Genomic DNA, 15,546 nt, shown 5'->3' on the forward strand with positions numbered 1-15,546 from the left:
GACACTTCCTCTCATTGTTCCAGCCCTCAGAGGGAGGGGGGGGGGCAATTGTCCCACTTCCAATAAGATTCTATCGGCTAACAAACAAACACACAACCAGAACTTCAAACGCGCTGCAGAAACAAACAGACCCAATTTTAGTTCAGAACCTTCAAAAAGCCACGTAGCACAAGTTTGAGTGCCACAAGAGTCACCCCTGAGTCTATATATAATCTAGATATAACCTCCAGCTTAAATATTTGTTTTAAATGTTAGTCTCACATGTCTCAGCCCAAAACATCACATACATTATTTGAAACATGCTTCTGGTTTTGGTCTAAAGCCCCAGTTTGGAGTTTTAGACCAAACTGGAAGGGCTGCAGGCCCCGCCCCTTTCAGGAAAAGTTATGTGAGTGACAGCCAGAAGTTGCCAATGGGAGCATTGCAGCTCACTGGCTGCCGAAGCATACCTGAATGAGACACTTTAAGGCATCTACTGTTAATTTGAGCACTAAATTTACGTGTAAATACAGCCAATTTTGTAACGTATGTTTTATATATACACACAACATCTGGGCTAGAAAATTCAGTCATTCTGTTGTCTGAAAAGGCAAATTTCAAATTAACTAAGAATAATAAAACCCTTGACCAGGAACACCGTTAGTCTTTTGTTTTTAAATTACACTTCTGATTATGTAAATTAAGGCATTTTCAGATTTAACTGTTACTCTGTTTAGATTTGTTTTCTGTTTTTTCTTACTCATTGAAATATTTGACTCAAATTATATTATTACCAGTACTTTTAATTAAGTTTATACCTACTTTGATTTCAGACAATGTTTTACCTTATCTTGTGTTTATTTTAATGAGAATTTGTTACATGTTTCTTGTGCTTAACTTAAAATTTTAATTGCTGTCTCTGGACATCCTCAAGTCCAGTATACTGCAAACTTTGCTCTGTTTTTAAATCTGTGCAGAGAGGATGTTCTGTTCTTTTCTGCTGCTGATAAATGAGTAAACACACCAACAACAGACGAGTAGGAGGAGGAGGAGGAGGAGGAGCGGAGCGAGTGTTTCCTCAACTCCAGCTGGGAGCTGCCCAGAGGAAAGACAAACACAATACAATGAAGCACACGTGTGCGGGTTTGACTGATGTAGTATTTTTAAGGATGCCAATCTGCTCTCCACACGTTTGTTCCACAGAGACAAAGGGCTTCAACAACAAGACCAACACATGAAGGTTAAGAGTTCAATTACAGCAATATCTGCTTTGACATTTTACTTTGACTGTGATTTTATGAGCTAATCCTGCCATTTTTACACTGAAATTCTTGTCTAACAACATTTAAATTGAGCGGAACAGTCAGATGTTAGACAAAAAAACAAAAGAAAACTTTGTTGCTGGGAAAAAAGAAAAATCTCTTTGCAAGCGTGATGAAATATTCTGATTTCTCCTTACATTTTAAATAAGGTTAAGGGCACGAAACAAGAATACTGATCAGCTGGATGGTAAGTACAAATTCAACACTGTCGAGAGCCTTTTTGGCTAGTGAGCACATTACCCCCCCCTTTTCTTGTTCTAACCACCTGGGTCTCATGTGTACCTTTGTTTAACCATTGGTAGGACGTCCCTGTAAGCAAACAGTGAAGAGTGATGAACCAGGAGGCCATCGCACTCTATAAATCATAAATATTCAACCAGCAGCTTCACAAACGTGTGCTGCTGAATAAACACACCAATCAAAGATTTTTGGCAGCACAAAAAAAAGGGGAAAAAAGGAAATATTTCCTCCACACTTACAACATTATAATGGAATTTCATTTACTTAAGTATAATTGGCATTTTTGTATATCAAATGTTTAGATTTCTGTTGAATAAGGTAACACACTCATTGCCTCCACAGGCGACTTCTGAGCCAGGAAAAACCCTGATAAAGTCAGTATTTTAGCAGAGAGAGCAGGGCAAGGAGAGCCAAAGGAATCAGGTCTAGCAAGCGTAAATGAAACAAACACACACCCTTAATGCGGTATGCATGTGCACAAGCACACACACCACCTCTCAAATCTTTTTGTACTTCACATTTAAAAACACCAAAGGGAGCAGATGGAAACACGTTTTTTTTTTTTCCCCTTTAACAGACACATATATTACAAAAAGTACAGTTACCTGGTCTCTCCTGCCCACCACAGAAAACCACATGTTGCAGCTGCTTGTTAGCCAGACCAGTCCACACTGGGGACAGGCGCATCAGAGGACACACAAACGCAGTGCACACACCTGTTCTTTGGTTTTGTTTTAAATCCCAGAGAGCGATTCAACCTGCTAACATGAACTGACAAGTCTAAAGCTTCCCAGCAATTACACAGACTGAGCGTAATCCATCGAGCCGAACGTTTAAAAATCACAGTTTACGGGCGGAAAAGCGGGATAACAAAAGTCCTGCGAGTTCCTGCACACGAAGCAAAGAAGTGCAGGAAATTTTCTGCTGCTCATTCTAAAAAAAAGTTTGGTGGAGAAAAAAATATTCTTAATATTTAAAAAAAAAAAAAAAAAAAAGGGTTATAAAAACAGCCAGTATAATTTTTAAAAGTTGCCCACAGTCTAGTGTGTGTGCAATAAATTCCTCAAATATTCCCAACGGCTCAGAAATTCCTCCACAGCGTCCTAATTGCAGAGTGTTTGTTAAGGAACAGCAGATTCAGACAGCGGTCCAGAGGTGAAGCATCGGCTGGGACGCCAGCTGGTCAGACTGAGGTGGAGCGCTGCTCCAGCTCCACCAGACAAATACCACACACACACACACACACACACACACACACACACACACACACTCGCACAGAGTTATATAACAGGACAGAGCTCAGCCCAGTTTACCGAAAATTCAGGCAGCTGTTTGACTAAATTTGCCCTACCTGCCTTTCCCATTACACACACACACACACACACTCGTCTCTGCCACCTTCTCATACAGTCACACAGCTTTGAAAATAAACAGTGCAAGGAGGTTTCCTCAGTACATCCTTCCTTCCCACTCTTCCTCTCCACACACACAGACACACAAGACTGCACATACACACACAGAGAGACTGCATACATATAGAAAAGCTCTCGACTTCAACAAGAAATTCACTCCAATCAAAAGGAAGACGTAAAAAAATATATATTTTTACAGAGAGAAAACTGTATTAGTCTTATCTTATCCTCCTCTTTCACTGATGTATAAAAGACAGGCTTAATATCACAGTCCTGAATGAGGTGAGCTACAGTACACTGAGGAACCGAGTTAAGGGGAAATTTTGGTGATGGAACGGCCTTAATACAGAATTATGTAACCGTCTGGCCTGAAAGTGAAGGGCTGCCCCCTGAAGGAAATTTGTTAGTCAAAGTGGACACCCAACTGTGTCTCACTTCTTTTTGCCATTTTAAATGATAATCAAAGCCATGTTGGACACTGTGGGGGCTCTGAGGTACATGCTGTGTACCCGTTCGTGTTTTGCTTCCAGCTCAAAATGCTCAGAAAATGTTTTAAAATGCAAGAAAGAGAGCTGGTGAGTTGATTTCTTATTAACATTAGGAGAGATGCAGGGAAGTGATGCCTTTGTCCTTGGTATAAACTCTCCGGATGAGTCGGACGATGATTACTCTCACATATAAAATTAGAGGGTATCAATGGAGACATGACTGGGCTGGATGATGACGATGATGATGATGATTGAATATACTCTACATTTCATGTTACACCCACCCTGTGATGAGCGGTGAGTTTATATCAACTCTTTTGAAAGCTGATTTAAATTGTTTTTATCCCGCAGAAAATGACAAACCTCATGTTTTTCTTTGAAGGAAATTCTTTGCATTTAGTCTTTTTGTTTGGTTTTTAGTTCATCTGAAGTAGCTTGGGGTCACCTTCATGGCATTGTACTCAACAGCAGCCTCCAACACTGCAGTTCCTTCCACTTTTTGTGACAAATGTTAAAGGCATCTGTCAAATTTTATGACCTGCTGTGTGTACCGGTTTTTGTGAGTAAAATGCTAGCATTGTCTTTTATTTGGCACTAACAGGTCAATCTGTGTCTGTGCATTAGCACTCCACCACGACTCCAAAAAAAAAAAAAACAACATGCATGTTTGCTTCAACTTTGTAATGTTAACATCTGTAAATTTTATGCACGATTCTTTTAATGTGTGCAAATCCAGGACTTTTATGCAGGCTAATGAAGCACCTTTTATGGACATGTCATTCTTCTACCTGAATGGCCATCCCCATTTTTTCCCCCCAGGTACAGTCAGGTCCATAATTTGTTGGACAAAGACTTTTTTTTTTTTTTTAGTTTTGCTTCTGTACAAATCTACAAATCAAACAATCAATGTGTGATTTCAAGATTCAAATTAAAGGGGATTTACAAAAAGATTGTATTAACGTTTAAGAATTACAACCACTTTTTTCTTCAAAGTCCTCAAAAGTAACTATAAATAAATATAAGGATAGTTTTTAATAGTCAGTGACTGAAGTCGAGAACCCATGATCACCACCAAACGCTGGCCTTTTTTTTGGCAACAGAAATGCATGTGCTGTTGGGTTAAAATCAGGTGACTCACTTGACCATTGAATACCCCATTTCTTTGCCTTGAGAAATTCTTGGGTTGCTTTTGCAGTTTTGCTTTGGGTCATTATCCATTTGCAGTGTGAAATGCTGTCCGATCAGTTTTGCAGCATTTGGTTGAATCTGAGCAGAGAGTATAGCCCTGTACACTTCATCCTGCTGCGTCTATCAGCAGTCACATCATCAATTAACTCTAGTGGGCCGGTTCCACTGGCAGCCATGCATGCCCATGTCATAGCACTGCCCCCATGTTTTGATGTGGTACGGTTCAGATCATGAGCCGTTTCTTTCCTTCTCCGTACGTTTCTCCTCCCATCATTCTGGAACAAGTTAAACTTCATAGACGCTTTTAAATGTTTTCTGGCAAAGTCTAATCTGGCCTAACTGTCACTGAGTTTATTCAGTGGCTTACACCTTGTTATATTTCCATTATGCATTTCCATTCCTGAAGGTGTCTTATTGTAGACTTCGACAATGATACGCCTACATCCTCAAGAGTGGTCTTGACTTGATTAGATGTTTAGTTACATTTTTAACGATGGAAATAATTCTGTCATCATGCACTTCGTCTTCTGTGGTCTTTCAGGCCTTTTGGTGTTGTTGAGAATGCACCAGATTGTTGATTTGGCCGCTCTTATTCCACACAGACTTGGCAGTTACAAAGTTGCTTGACTGACTTCTGAGCTGAGCAGCTGAATTACACACAGCAAATTACATCACTCGCCTGCACTTTACAACAGCAGAAGAGATTTACAATACCAGGATATCTTCAATATTTCAATACAGCTCAATATATTCAAACAAAAAACTGACCTGAATTTCTCTATAGCTCTAACACAGTCAAGTGTTCAATAACTCTTGAGCCTCTGAAAATGGAGGACTGTGTATAAAAATGGCTGCAATTCCCAAACATCTAATGCAAAAATGTTGTCAACCCCCGTGAAATAAAGCTGAAGGTCTGCACTTCAATCACATATTGACTGACTGATTTATAACCCACTGTGGTGGTGTACAGAGGCAAATCACGGACCTAACACCATATTCACATATGCCCAAGTGTAACGCAGACACCCACTGACTTTCATACTTTTCCTCCACACATCAGAGGTGTAGTGACAACTCATTGACAGACAATGATCCACAGTTAAATTAGCCCCTGCCACCCCCCCCACCCCCCCGCCCCCTCCCTTAAAACAGCAAACTACACAGGCCATGTTTTTGTCCAGGACTCAACCAGAAGTTTCTTTGCAGTGTCACTGTTTAGTCTCTGCGCGGCTGTCAGACTCAACAGTGAAAGCAGTCTATTTTAAACAGCAGCCTGTGTCAGCAGTGTGTCGCTCAGCCTTACACACACACACACACACACACACACACACACACACACACACACACACACACACACACACACACACACACACACACACACACACACACACACACACCATTCTCTACAGTCGGGATAAAAACAAAGTTATTTTGGGTTTCCAGCCTGTTTACTTTTCAGCATTAGATTTCATTTTTAGGAAAAGTTTGCAACAAAATACATTTTTTTCGACAAACTCAAAACACCTCAGAGTTCGACTTTCACTCTTTAACACACTTCCAGGTGACATTTCCTACCTTGGCAGCCACAATGCTGAGGCCCATGCCGTTGTGCTTCTTCAGGGTTACTGTGACAACCTCGGGCTCTTTCCTCATTGGCTGAAAAGAGAGATGGACAGGAAGGACAAACTGTAAGCAAGGATGATACCTCTCACTGTGAGTGAATGCGTGGAAAATAGCCTGAGGAAAACTCAGCTCTGCTCTAGTGTGTTCACTTCGTCTGAAACATGTAGGAGAATAATGAGAGTGTAGAGTAAAAAAAAAAAAAGGAAAGAAGAAGAGGGAGGGATGAGAAAAGGGAGGGAAGGCATGAAGGAGGGATAAAGGGGAAAAGGGGAAGACCACAGAGGAACCTGTGGTCGCTGGAATCGAGTCAAGAATGAAAACCACTTCATGGCTACCCACATACACACATATACACAGCAGGGCTCATTTGAGCAGGGCTGGGTGACTGGGTGGGGAAAGATGGAGAAACAAAGAAAGAGAGCTACCGAGGTTTCCCACATCATGAAAAAATATTCTGACAAAGGATACTCCATGTCACACTCATACAAAAAAATGCCTGTATCGTATTGTCTATTTTTGTTTGGTGTTGTTGTACTGCATGTTGCTGAGTGGCGCTCAAACTGGAGGAACACCCAGAAAAACAAACAAAAACAACCACCACACAGCAAGAAAACTACTTCTACACTGAAATTACAGCTACACACCAGCCAATCAGAGTGAAGACAGAATTAACTACAAGCCAACAAACTGCAGAACTGAGATCCTGAAGCAACAACCTGACACTGAACACCATGAAAACAAAAAGAAATCCTTTTTGACTGCAGGAACAACAGCGCAGACCTCCCCCCCACTTTAAATCAATGGTGGAGAGGGTCCCAGGCTACCTTCATTCCTGAACACCTGTCCTGGGCTGCTAATGCCAGATTGGCACAGCAGCAACCTCACTTCCTGAGTGCGCTCAGAAAGAAGAACTTGCTGGAAGAAAAAGCTGCTGGTGACCTTTTCCTACACCTCCACAGACAGTGTGTTGACATACAGTGTCACAGTGTGGTACTGGAGCTGCACTGAAGCTGGGAGGAGGCTTCAGCACACCATCAACACAGTTCAGAAGATCGTCGGCTGCTTTCTGTCCTCCCTACAGGACCTGTAAACCTCTCACTGCTTCAACAGGGCCAGAAACATTTTGAAGGACCCCTAATGTCCTGGGTTTCACCTGTTTGACCTGTTGCCCTCTGGCAGGTGCTGCAGTCAATCAAATCAAGGACACGCAGACTCAGTTTCTTTCCCAGTGCCATAACATGACCGAACCTCCACCTCTGTAGATCTGCAATTTGCTCTGAGCAATAATTACAGTCAAGTACAATATTTACTCAACTCAATTAATTCAATTAAATTTTATTTATATACTGCCAAATCACAAAAACAATCGCCTCAAGGAACTTTATATTTAAAAGGTAAAGACCCCAGAATAATACAGAGAAAAGCACTTGGTGACAGTGGAAAGGAAAAACTCCCTTTAACAGGAAGAATCTTTGGGCCGAGTCGGGTTCAGGGACAAAACACACACTGTTATAAATTCTTGTGCAATGTTCTCATTATTACTGTGTAATACTTGGTATTACTCATCAATAATACTTCTCTAACTAGCATTACAACACTTGATATTACCTTAACTTGTTAAACATGAGTACTTTTTATATACTTCTGTATATGCAGTAGTTTTTATACCCAACACTTTTTCTATTTACTGTGTAAGTGACCAAATTTTTATTCTTCATTGTGTCTTAAGCTGTTGCTGCTCTGCAATTTCATTTTACATTGCATAATGACAATAAAAGGCTATTTCTAATACAATCCAAATCCAATTTGGCTCCCTGGTTGGCTTTGCAAAGTATGAAAACTAATAATTAACAAAATTGTTTAAATTTTGTGGAAATATTCTTTAGGGGCCCAAGAACATATTTCATTTTCAAGGTCAAAGATCAAAAGGTCAAGTTCATCAAAAATGTTAAAAATCTATTATGTTACCATTTTTAGATGTAGACAAACTGAATCGTGATTGTACTTCCAAAAGTAGTGAAGGTGTTTTCAGATCCACACCTCCAATCTGATAAAAATTTAAAGCAGACTTCAAAGCCTAACTATTTAAACCTGATTACCGTATTTTTCGGACTATACGTCGCTCCGGAGTATAGGTCGCACCAGCCAAAAAATGCATAATAAAGAAGAAAAAAACATATATAGGTCGCACTGGACTATAAGTCGCACTTTTTTTGGGGGGGAGGGGGGGGGGGGGGGGGGGGTGGTGATAGAATCCGAGACCCAGAGCAGAAATTCCATCTTGAACGGCAATTTAAAATAATAATGGATTAAAGAACAGGACGAACACGGTTACGCCTACGTTATGCTAACGTAGCACATTCAGCTACATGACGCACAACGAACACGTGTTCGGTATTGTAACGTTGTAAACACACTTCCAAAGTCGGCGATATTCACAACAAAGGTCGTCTTTATTAACAGAAAAACAGCTGCTGTAGGCCACAGCCACGCCAACCATAACTACAACAGCGGAACAGCAACACACACACAGGCAAGCTCTCGGTCTTTTTCTCTCTCTCCATGCTGCCTTCACGAACCTCCCGAACAGTCCGAAATCCCACAACATCAACACGCTCTCTAACTAAGAGAATCGCTACAGTATGTTAACGTAACATTAAGTTATTCAGATAACCATAGCATAAAGAACATACTAACAAGTTAACCAAACCATCAATCCATTGAATTCTTCATCCTCGGTGTCACTTCTAAACAATTCTGTACACTCCGTAGACGAAGCGCCGCTTCCTCTTCTGTGTCGCGTTAGTCAGACTCGTCGTCAGCTGCAGTTCCAATTATTCCAGCCTTTCTGAATCCCAACAGGATGGTTTGGTTGTCACTGAAGCCCATGTTTTCTTGATCCATCCAATGACTTCCAGGAAAGTTGGGTGGCGCATTCTCCCAGTTGCCGTTAAGCCGTGCTCTCCATCCATCATCCACTGCGCCCACAGGTTACGCAAGACTGCCTTAAAGCTGCAGCTCACGGAGATGTCAAGTGGCTGGAGTATTTTGGTTCATGTGTTATAAATGTCACATATACGTCGCTCCGGAGTATAGGTCGCACCCCCAGCCAAACTATGAAAAAAAGTGCGACTTATACTCCGGAAAATACGGTAGACATCTCTTTTCCTGCACCCTGCTAGCTCGTCACGGTAAATTGCTGCCTCTCCCTGAGCCCGCTTCTGCCGGAAGTCTTCCTTTTAAAAAGGGAGATTTTCTTCCCACAGTCACCAAATGTTGCTTAAAAACCCTTTATTTACCATGGGCCCATTTTACAAGCGCTCTTTAAATGACCGTAACTTCGTTACCATTTGTGTTAGAGAGAAAAATTCAAACTGTTTCGGAAAGTAGAGAAAATGAGCTTTGCGGGGATATTTGGTGTATTACGGTCGCATACCGCACTAACAAGTTACTGCTGTCTGAACGCACACAAAAAAAAATCTGCTCCTCTCACATTACACTACGTATGCCTCACATTACCGTAACTCCTCAACCATTTGGGCTGGAGAGAAAAGCCATACCATTCCTGAAACGTGAGAAGACGGGCTTTATGGAACATTATGGTACATCACAGGAATGCACGTGCAACGACCGTCCAATCACAGTAAAGGACTGTATCCCCGTTGACCAACGCCAGCAGAGGGAGAGGGGGTGTGGTGAAGCAGAAACGTGAAATTTTCACATATTTTCTAACTTGAAATAAAAAGAAAAGAAAAAGAAAACCCCCTGGCTGTTTGAGCACTGCAATGTGAGCATCTGTGTCCAGGTGGACAGGAATTGCTTTTCAACCTACCACAGAGGCCCCAGAACGCCTGCTCATTTGTAATATACAAATGGAAATATTTGCAAAACTGAGGAAGCAAGGCTCAAAAACTTTTTTGTACATATTCATTACAGTCCATATTTCAAGTTTATGTTGTTTTATATTGTGTTCACATTGAATTTCAGGTTCTAGTTCATCAAAATCATGAAAAATCAAAGTCCGTTTTTTAATATTTTGTTTTTACTTAAAATTGCTCTTACATTGTCTTTAAACATAGTAATGTAAAATAACTGCCAGATATTAAAAGTTGAGGTTATTCTGAAAATAAAAATGGGCCAAAGCAATCACTCGTAGTATAATTTTTGACTATTTTACAGCCAAAATTACAAAATAAGTCCTGGTTGGCCTCTATGAGTCTTGGTCAATAAGGGAATCATCTGACTGCTGGGGATTTTCTCTCTGATATTTCACAGACTTTCCCTTATGATATAAAGCACCCTGAGGCGACTCTTTCTGAAAATGAACTGAATTAAACTGAACAACATTCTGTATTAATATTATAATTTTCATGCTGTATGATAGCATGGGCTTAAGCATCACTGCATGCTCTCCTTATTCGACTTGTAATTTAGTACCCGACTATTCAAAATGTGCCCTGGCTAAGGACTGTGTCCTTTGTGCTTTAAGTACTATTTTTCTACATTAGTCACATATACATACACATTTAAATAAATATATAAACATAAATAAATATATAAACAACGTCACATCTTCCACACTGACTTGGATGCAGAGCAAGCTGTTCTTGTAATGATTGCTTGAGAACTGTAGACGAGGCAGAGCTCGACCCACCAGTCTGCCTGAACACACACCATTAATCACAGAGTGTGTGTGTGTGTGTGTGTGTGTGAGACGCCTGTCGAGACTACAGTCATGAAATAGTAGAGTAGGGATAAACAGACCAATTACAGAGGAAGTGGCTTAGCCGGTGTGTGTGTGTGTGTGTGTGTGTGTGTGTGTGTCTGATGTAAAGAAGTCTCTCATTTACTGCTCTGGGCTCACTAACTTCAGCAGCGCGATTAGTGTTGATTAAATTGTGTGTGTGCTCCTGTCTCTGTGTGTGTCTTATGAAAAGTAAATAGATCGTTCTGAAGTCACTAATCTCTGTTCAGATCAAGAGCACACACACACACACACACACACACACACACACACACACACACACACACACACACACACGTGGACCCAAATCAAAGCAGCTTCCAGGTTTAAACGTGTCTAAAAATAACCAAACTGTGTCAGCTGTGCTGTCAAAGTGTGCACAGCTCTGTTTCTGCTCAGGAATTTTACCTTTTTTTGGCTGAAAGTTGCCTGAAAACTGATTCATGTGTTCATGCTTCAGCTATACTGAAACTCCTGCACAAACTCTGAAATCCTGCAAATCCGGTGTAATGTTTATCTGATGTGGTCAGAAAAGGATCACATGTAAAACTGACTGGAGATTTTAACACTAACCAAGCAGTAATAGCAGGTATAAAAAAAAAAAAAGTGTGACGTGAGTGGCAAAATGATTAATTTCACCACCAACTGGACTTCTTCACCCTCTGAAAGAGGAAAGCATTAATTTCATGTTCATAGACATGAATCAGCACATATGAGAAACAGATGAGAAAGTTAACAGATTTGAGGTCGTGATTCGTATTATACACTTCAAGCCTTGTTGGAGTTGTTTAAATTGCGTGCACTCACTGATTTTTAACCATTACCATTTTGTAATCATGTTTTAAAAGTAATATACAGATAAAGTTTATTATTACAGCTAAAATATTAAGCTATATACTCTCACCAGCCACATCATTAGTTACACCTTACTAGAACTGTGTTGGACCCCCTTTTGCCTTCAGAACTGCCTCAATTCTTCATGGCATGTTGGAAACTTTCCTCAGAAATTTTGGTCTATGTTGACATGACAGCATCGCACAGTTGCTGCAGATTTGCTGGAAGAACATCCATGAAGCAAATCTCCCATTCAACCACATCCCAAAGGTGCTCTATTGGATTGAGATCTGGTGACCGTGGAGGCCGTCTCCTGAACATGACAATGAGTTTGCTGTACTCAAATCAGCTTGTAATAACTTTGTGATATGGTGCATTATTCAGCTGGAAGCAGCCATCAGAAGATTGGTACACTGTGGTCAAAAAGGGATGGACATGGTCAATAATATTCCAGTAGGTTGTGGCATCTAAATGATGCTCATTTGATATTAAGGGGCCCAAAATGTGCCAAGAAAATATTCCTCGCACCATTACTTCACCAGCAGCAGCAGCCTGAACTGCTCAATTCTAACCCAGCCATTTGAATGTGAAGACTCAGACCAGCTAACGATTTTTCAATCTTTTATCGTCCAGTGTTGGCGAGCCTGTATGAAATGTTGCCTCAGTTTCCTGTTCTTAGCTGACAGGAGTGCCACCTGGTGTGGTCTTCCACTGCTGTAGCCCCATCTGCTTCAAGGTTTATGTTGTGCATTCAAAGATGCTCTTCCACATAGTGTGGCTGTAATGAGCAGCTGTAAGACATTTTCACTCAGAGAACTTCCGCTCACTGGATATTTCCTTTTTCAGATCATTCTCTGTAAAACTGAGAGATGGCTGTGTGGGAAAATCCTGGGAGATCAGCAGTTTCTGAAATACTCAGATGAGCCCAACCGACACCAACAACCATGTCACATTCAGAGTAGGGCTGGGCGGTGTACAGGTTCGCACCAAAAAAATGGTCTTTATTTTCATTGTGATAGGAATTATTCATATACGGGAATACCAGTGATAACCTAAACAACGTCCAGAACACGCGTGGTGGTGTGCGGAAGTGTTTCAGTGGGGACGCACTTCAACACCACAGCTTGAGCGTGGAGCCACGTCTGCCGTCTGGAGGTTCTTTGGCTATAAAAGGTCAGACATGGACCAAACAAATGCTGTAGAGCACAGGCGGTAGATGGAGGTGGTAACACCAGCAACGTGCTTCACCACCTCAGCCAAAAACAAGTTTTAGAGTATCAGTAATGTCTTAAGCTAAGATCCGATTCCCCACCCTCCACATCCACAGCCAAGTCTGCAAAACAAGTACAGTTAAGTCAGACGTCCATTCAAGATTAATTACTGCCACCCTGTTGACAACCATACTTTGAAGGGGTCATTCCTTTACCTGCGTCTAGACATGATACAGTCTGTAAGACAATTAAATGGGCTATTTAAAGCATATCAACTACAGTAACTCTTTTCTAATACAGAGAAACTGTACTATGAAAATTTTGTCATATCGCCCAGCCCTAGTCCAAAGTCACTAAAATCATCTTTCTTTCCCTTTCTGATGCTCAGTTTGAACTTCAGAGGTTGTCTTGACCAAGTCTCCATGTCTAAATGCACCAAGCTGCTGCCGTGTGATTGGCCAATTAGATATCTGTATTCAAGAGCAGGTGAACAGGTGTTCCTGACAGAGACTGCTGAGTGTAATTTAAAGTTACAGTAATTTTGACTGTAAGCATTCACAAATAAATCGTGATTTAACATCAGGTTATCTTTATTGCCAATATGGAGACATGTTTGAGCAGTATATAGGGCAAACTGGACGTGATCTAAGTGAAGAGTATCCACTCATAGCAACAGAGCAGCACGAAGATACGAATGTTGAAAAAGAGCAGCAGTGTCCCAAAGTCACTGCGCAGCCATCAAAGCCCTGCGGCCACTTTGTGGCTCCAAGAGTTTGTGTCTTATTTTCTGCTGTCTTAACTGTCAGACTTACTTTAGACTTCAGTCTCCACAGTCTCTGTGAGTCAGCATTACTAAACCTGCAAAGTCTCCTCTGTGGCACTAACTTTACCCAGGATGCCCCACTGCACTGACACACAACTCTATATATAAACACAGACACACATACACACAATGTGGTGAGAGAGTCTGACTGTGTGTTGACATCCTACCATTTCAGAGTTGTCAGCAGCGGAGAAGTGGCTGTCGCAATCAGCTCCTTCAAAGTGGACGGTCCAGGTGCCGGGCGACCGTGGATGCGGCGTTAATCTACAAAAACCTGTCAGAGGAAACGCGCACACACACACACACACACACACACACACACACACACACACACACAAATAATGTCATTTATAGTATGTTGATAATAACCTTTGTTTCTGAGCAGCTTCTCTGACATCTTTACATTAGAAAAAATGTAAATCACCAAGTGTAGCAGTATAGCATATAAAGTAACTCATCTTAGTTTTTGTTACTTTATGAGTAAACTAACAGGGCTGAAACTAATAATGCTTTTTGATTAATCTGCTTTATTTTATGAGTTAACTGGTTATTCTTCAACCTACAAAATCAGAGCTAAAGATGCTTAAATCCCATCATAAAATCTTTAAACTGCTGCTTTTGCCTCACAGACGGAGGTATCAAACTCAGAATAGCAGGACTAACTCACAATTCTGAAACTTAATTCATTGAATGCTTCTTTTTCTTCAAGAATATAAGAATTTATTTTAAACAATAATGACAAAGCGAACAAAAACCACTGAGGGAAAAAAAGGACAAAAATAATCTGCTCATATTCAACACAGTAATCCACATCTTCAAACACACAAACCTACTAGAAAGCTTTTGTTCATATATTTTGAATATTAGTTGGTTTATTCTGACTTTTTACCTCTCTGCAGCAGAGGATCCAGGAAGTCCTGCAGGCCATTGGGGAGGCTGCGCACCACGTCGCAGGAGTAGCCATCCTCAGGGAGGAGGAAGGGCAGCTGGAGGTCTGGATCCTCCTCCAGCTGAACCTCTCTGCCGTCACTCCTCGCCAGCTCATCTGCTGTGTTTTCCGCCACTGCCACCACGTGGTCTATCAGTTCCTAAACACGCAGACACACAAACAAGCACAGCACACACATCAGACAACCTAACAGGGCTCACAGGCTGCTTCGTAACATCTACTTTGCATCTTAAATAGTTTGTATAAAACTTTTTGACTTACTAACACCAACTTCATCTCATTTAATTGAATTAAAATGTTGTACACGTTTAAAGTTAGTGTTTCTTACAGGCGGGATGTACGGCTCATCGGGGGCACAGTGATAGTTGGTCATGAGGGCGTGGAGCTGCAGGGAGTTGAGCTTGAAGCAAGTGTTATTGATGTTCTGCACATCCTGCATGGAGTATTTGTCCATGGTCAGCAGGGTGGTGGCCTAGAGGGGACACAAACACACATGCTGTAAATCATACACATTGTTATTGTTTTTAAAGTAAGCAGTGTGGCCACAAGTGGTCACAGAGTTATCTGCTAGCACACGAAATGAGACATTTCCGCCGTGGTGTTGACTGGTTGGATGCAGGCGATGCGAGTGTTAGGAGACACTAATAAGAATCTGATGACAGCTGTTGGGTTGTTTGCTTGTTTTGAAATCAAACGGAGTCCTGGAAAAGCACACGAGCAGGGGTTTGGACTG

General features: G+C 41.3%; 1 protein-coding gene across 10 annotated transcripts in view; it reads right to left on the minus strand.

Moving 5' to 3' along the window:
- afdna (afadin, adherens junction formation factor a) overlaps window positions 1-15,546 on the minus strand; it is a 121,316-nt gene that overhangs the window by 34,777 nt on the left and 70,993 nt on the right. For all 10 annotated transcript variants that reach the window (XM_030722270.1, XM_030722271.1, XM_030722265.1 and 7 more), the window contains 4 exons: window positions 15,142-15,285; window positions 14,754-14,952; window positions 14,032-14,138; window positions 6,205-6,285 (listed from right to left, as the gene is read on the minus strand). In XM_030722270.1, the coding sequence (XP_030578130.1) occupies window positions 6,205-6,285; window positions 14,032-14,138; window positions 14,754-14,952; window positions 15,142-15,285 (531 nt within the window). The remainder of the gene's footprint in view (window positions 1-6,204; window positions 6,286-14,031; window positions 14,139-14,753; window positions 14,953-15,141; window positions 15,286-15,546) is intronic.

Source organism: Archocentrus centrarchus, chromosome 24, assembly GCF_007364275.1.
Source record: "Archocentrus centrarchus isolate MPI-CPG fArcCen1 chromosome 24, fArcCen1, whole genome shotgun sequence".
Classification (NCBI taxonomy): Eukaryota; Metazoa; Chordata; class Actinopteri; order Cichliformes; family Cichlidae; genus Archocentrus; species Archocentrus centrarchus.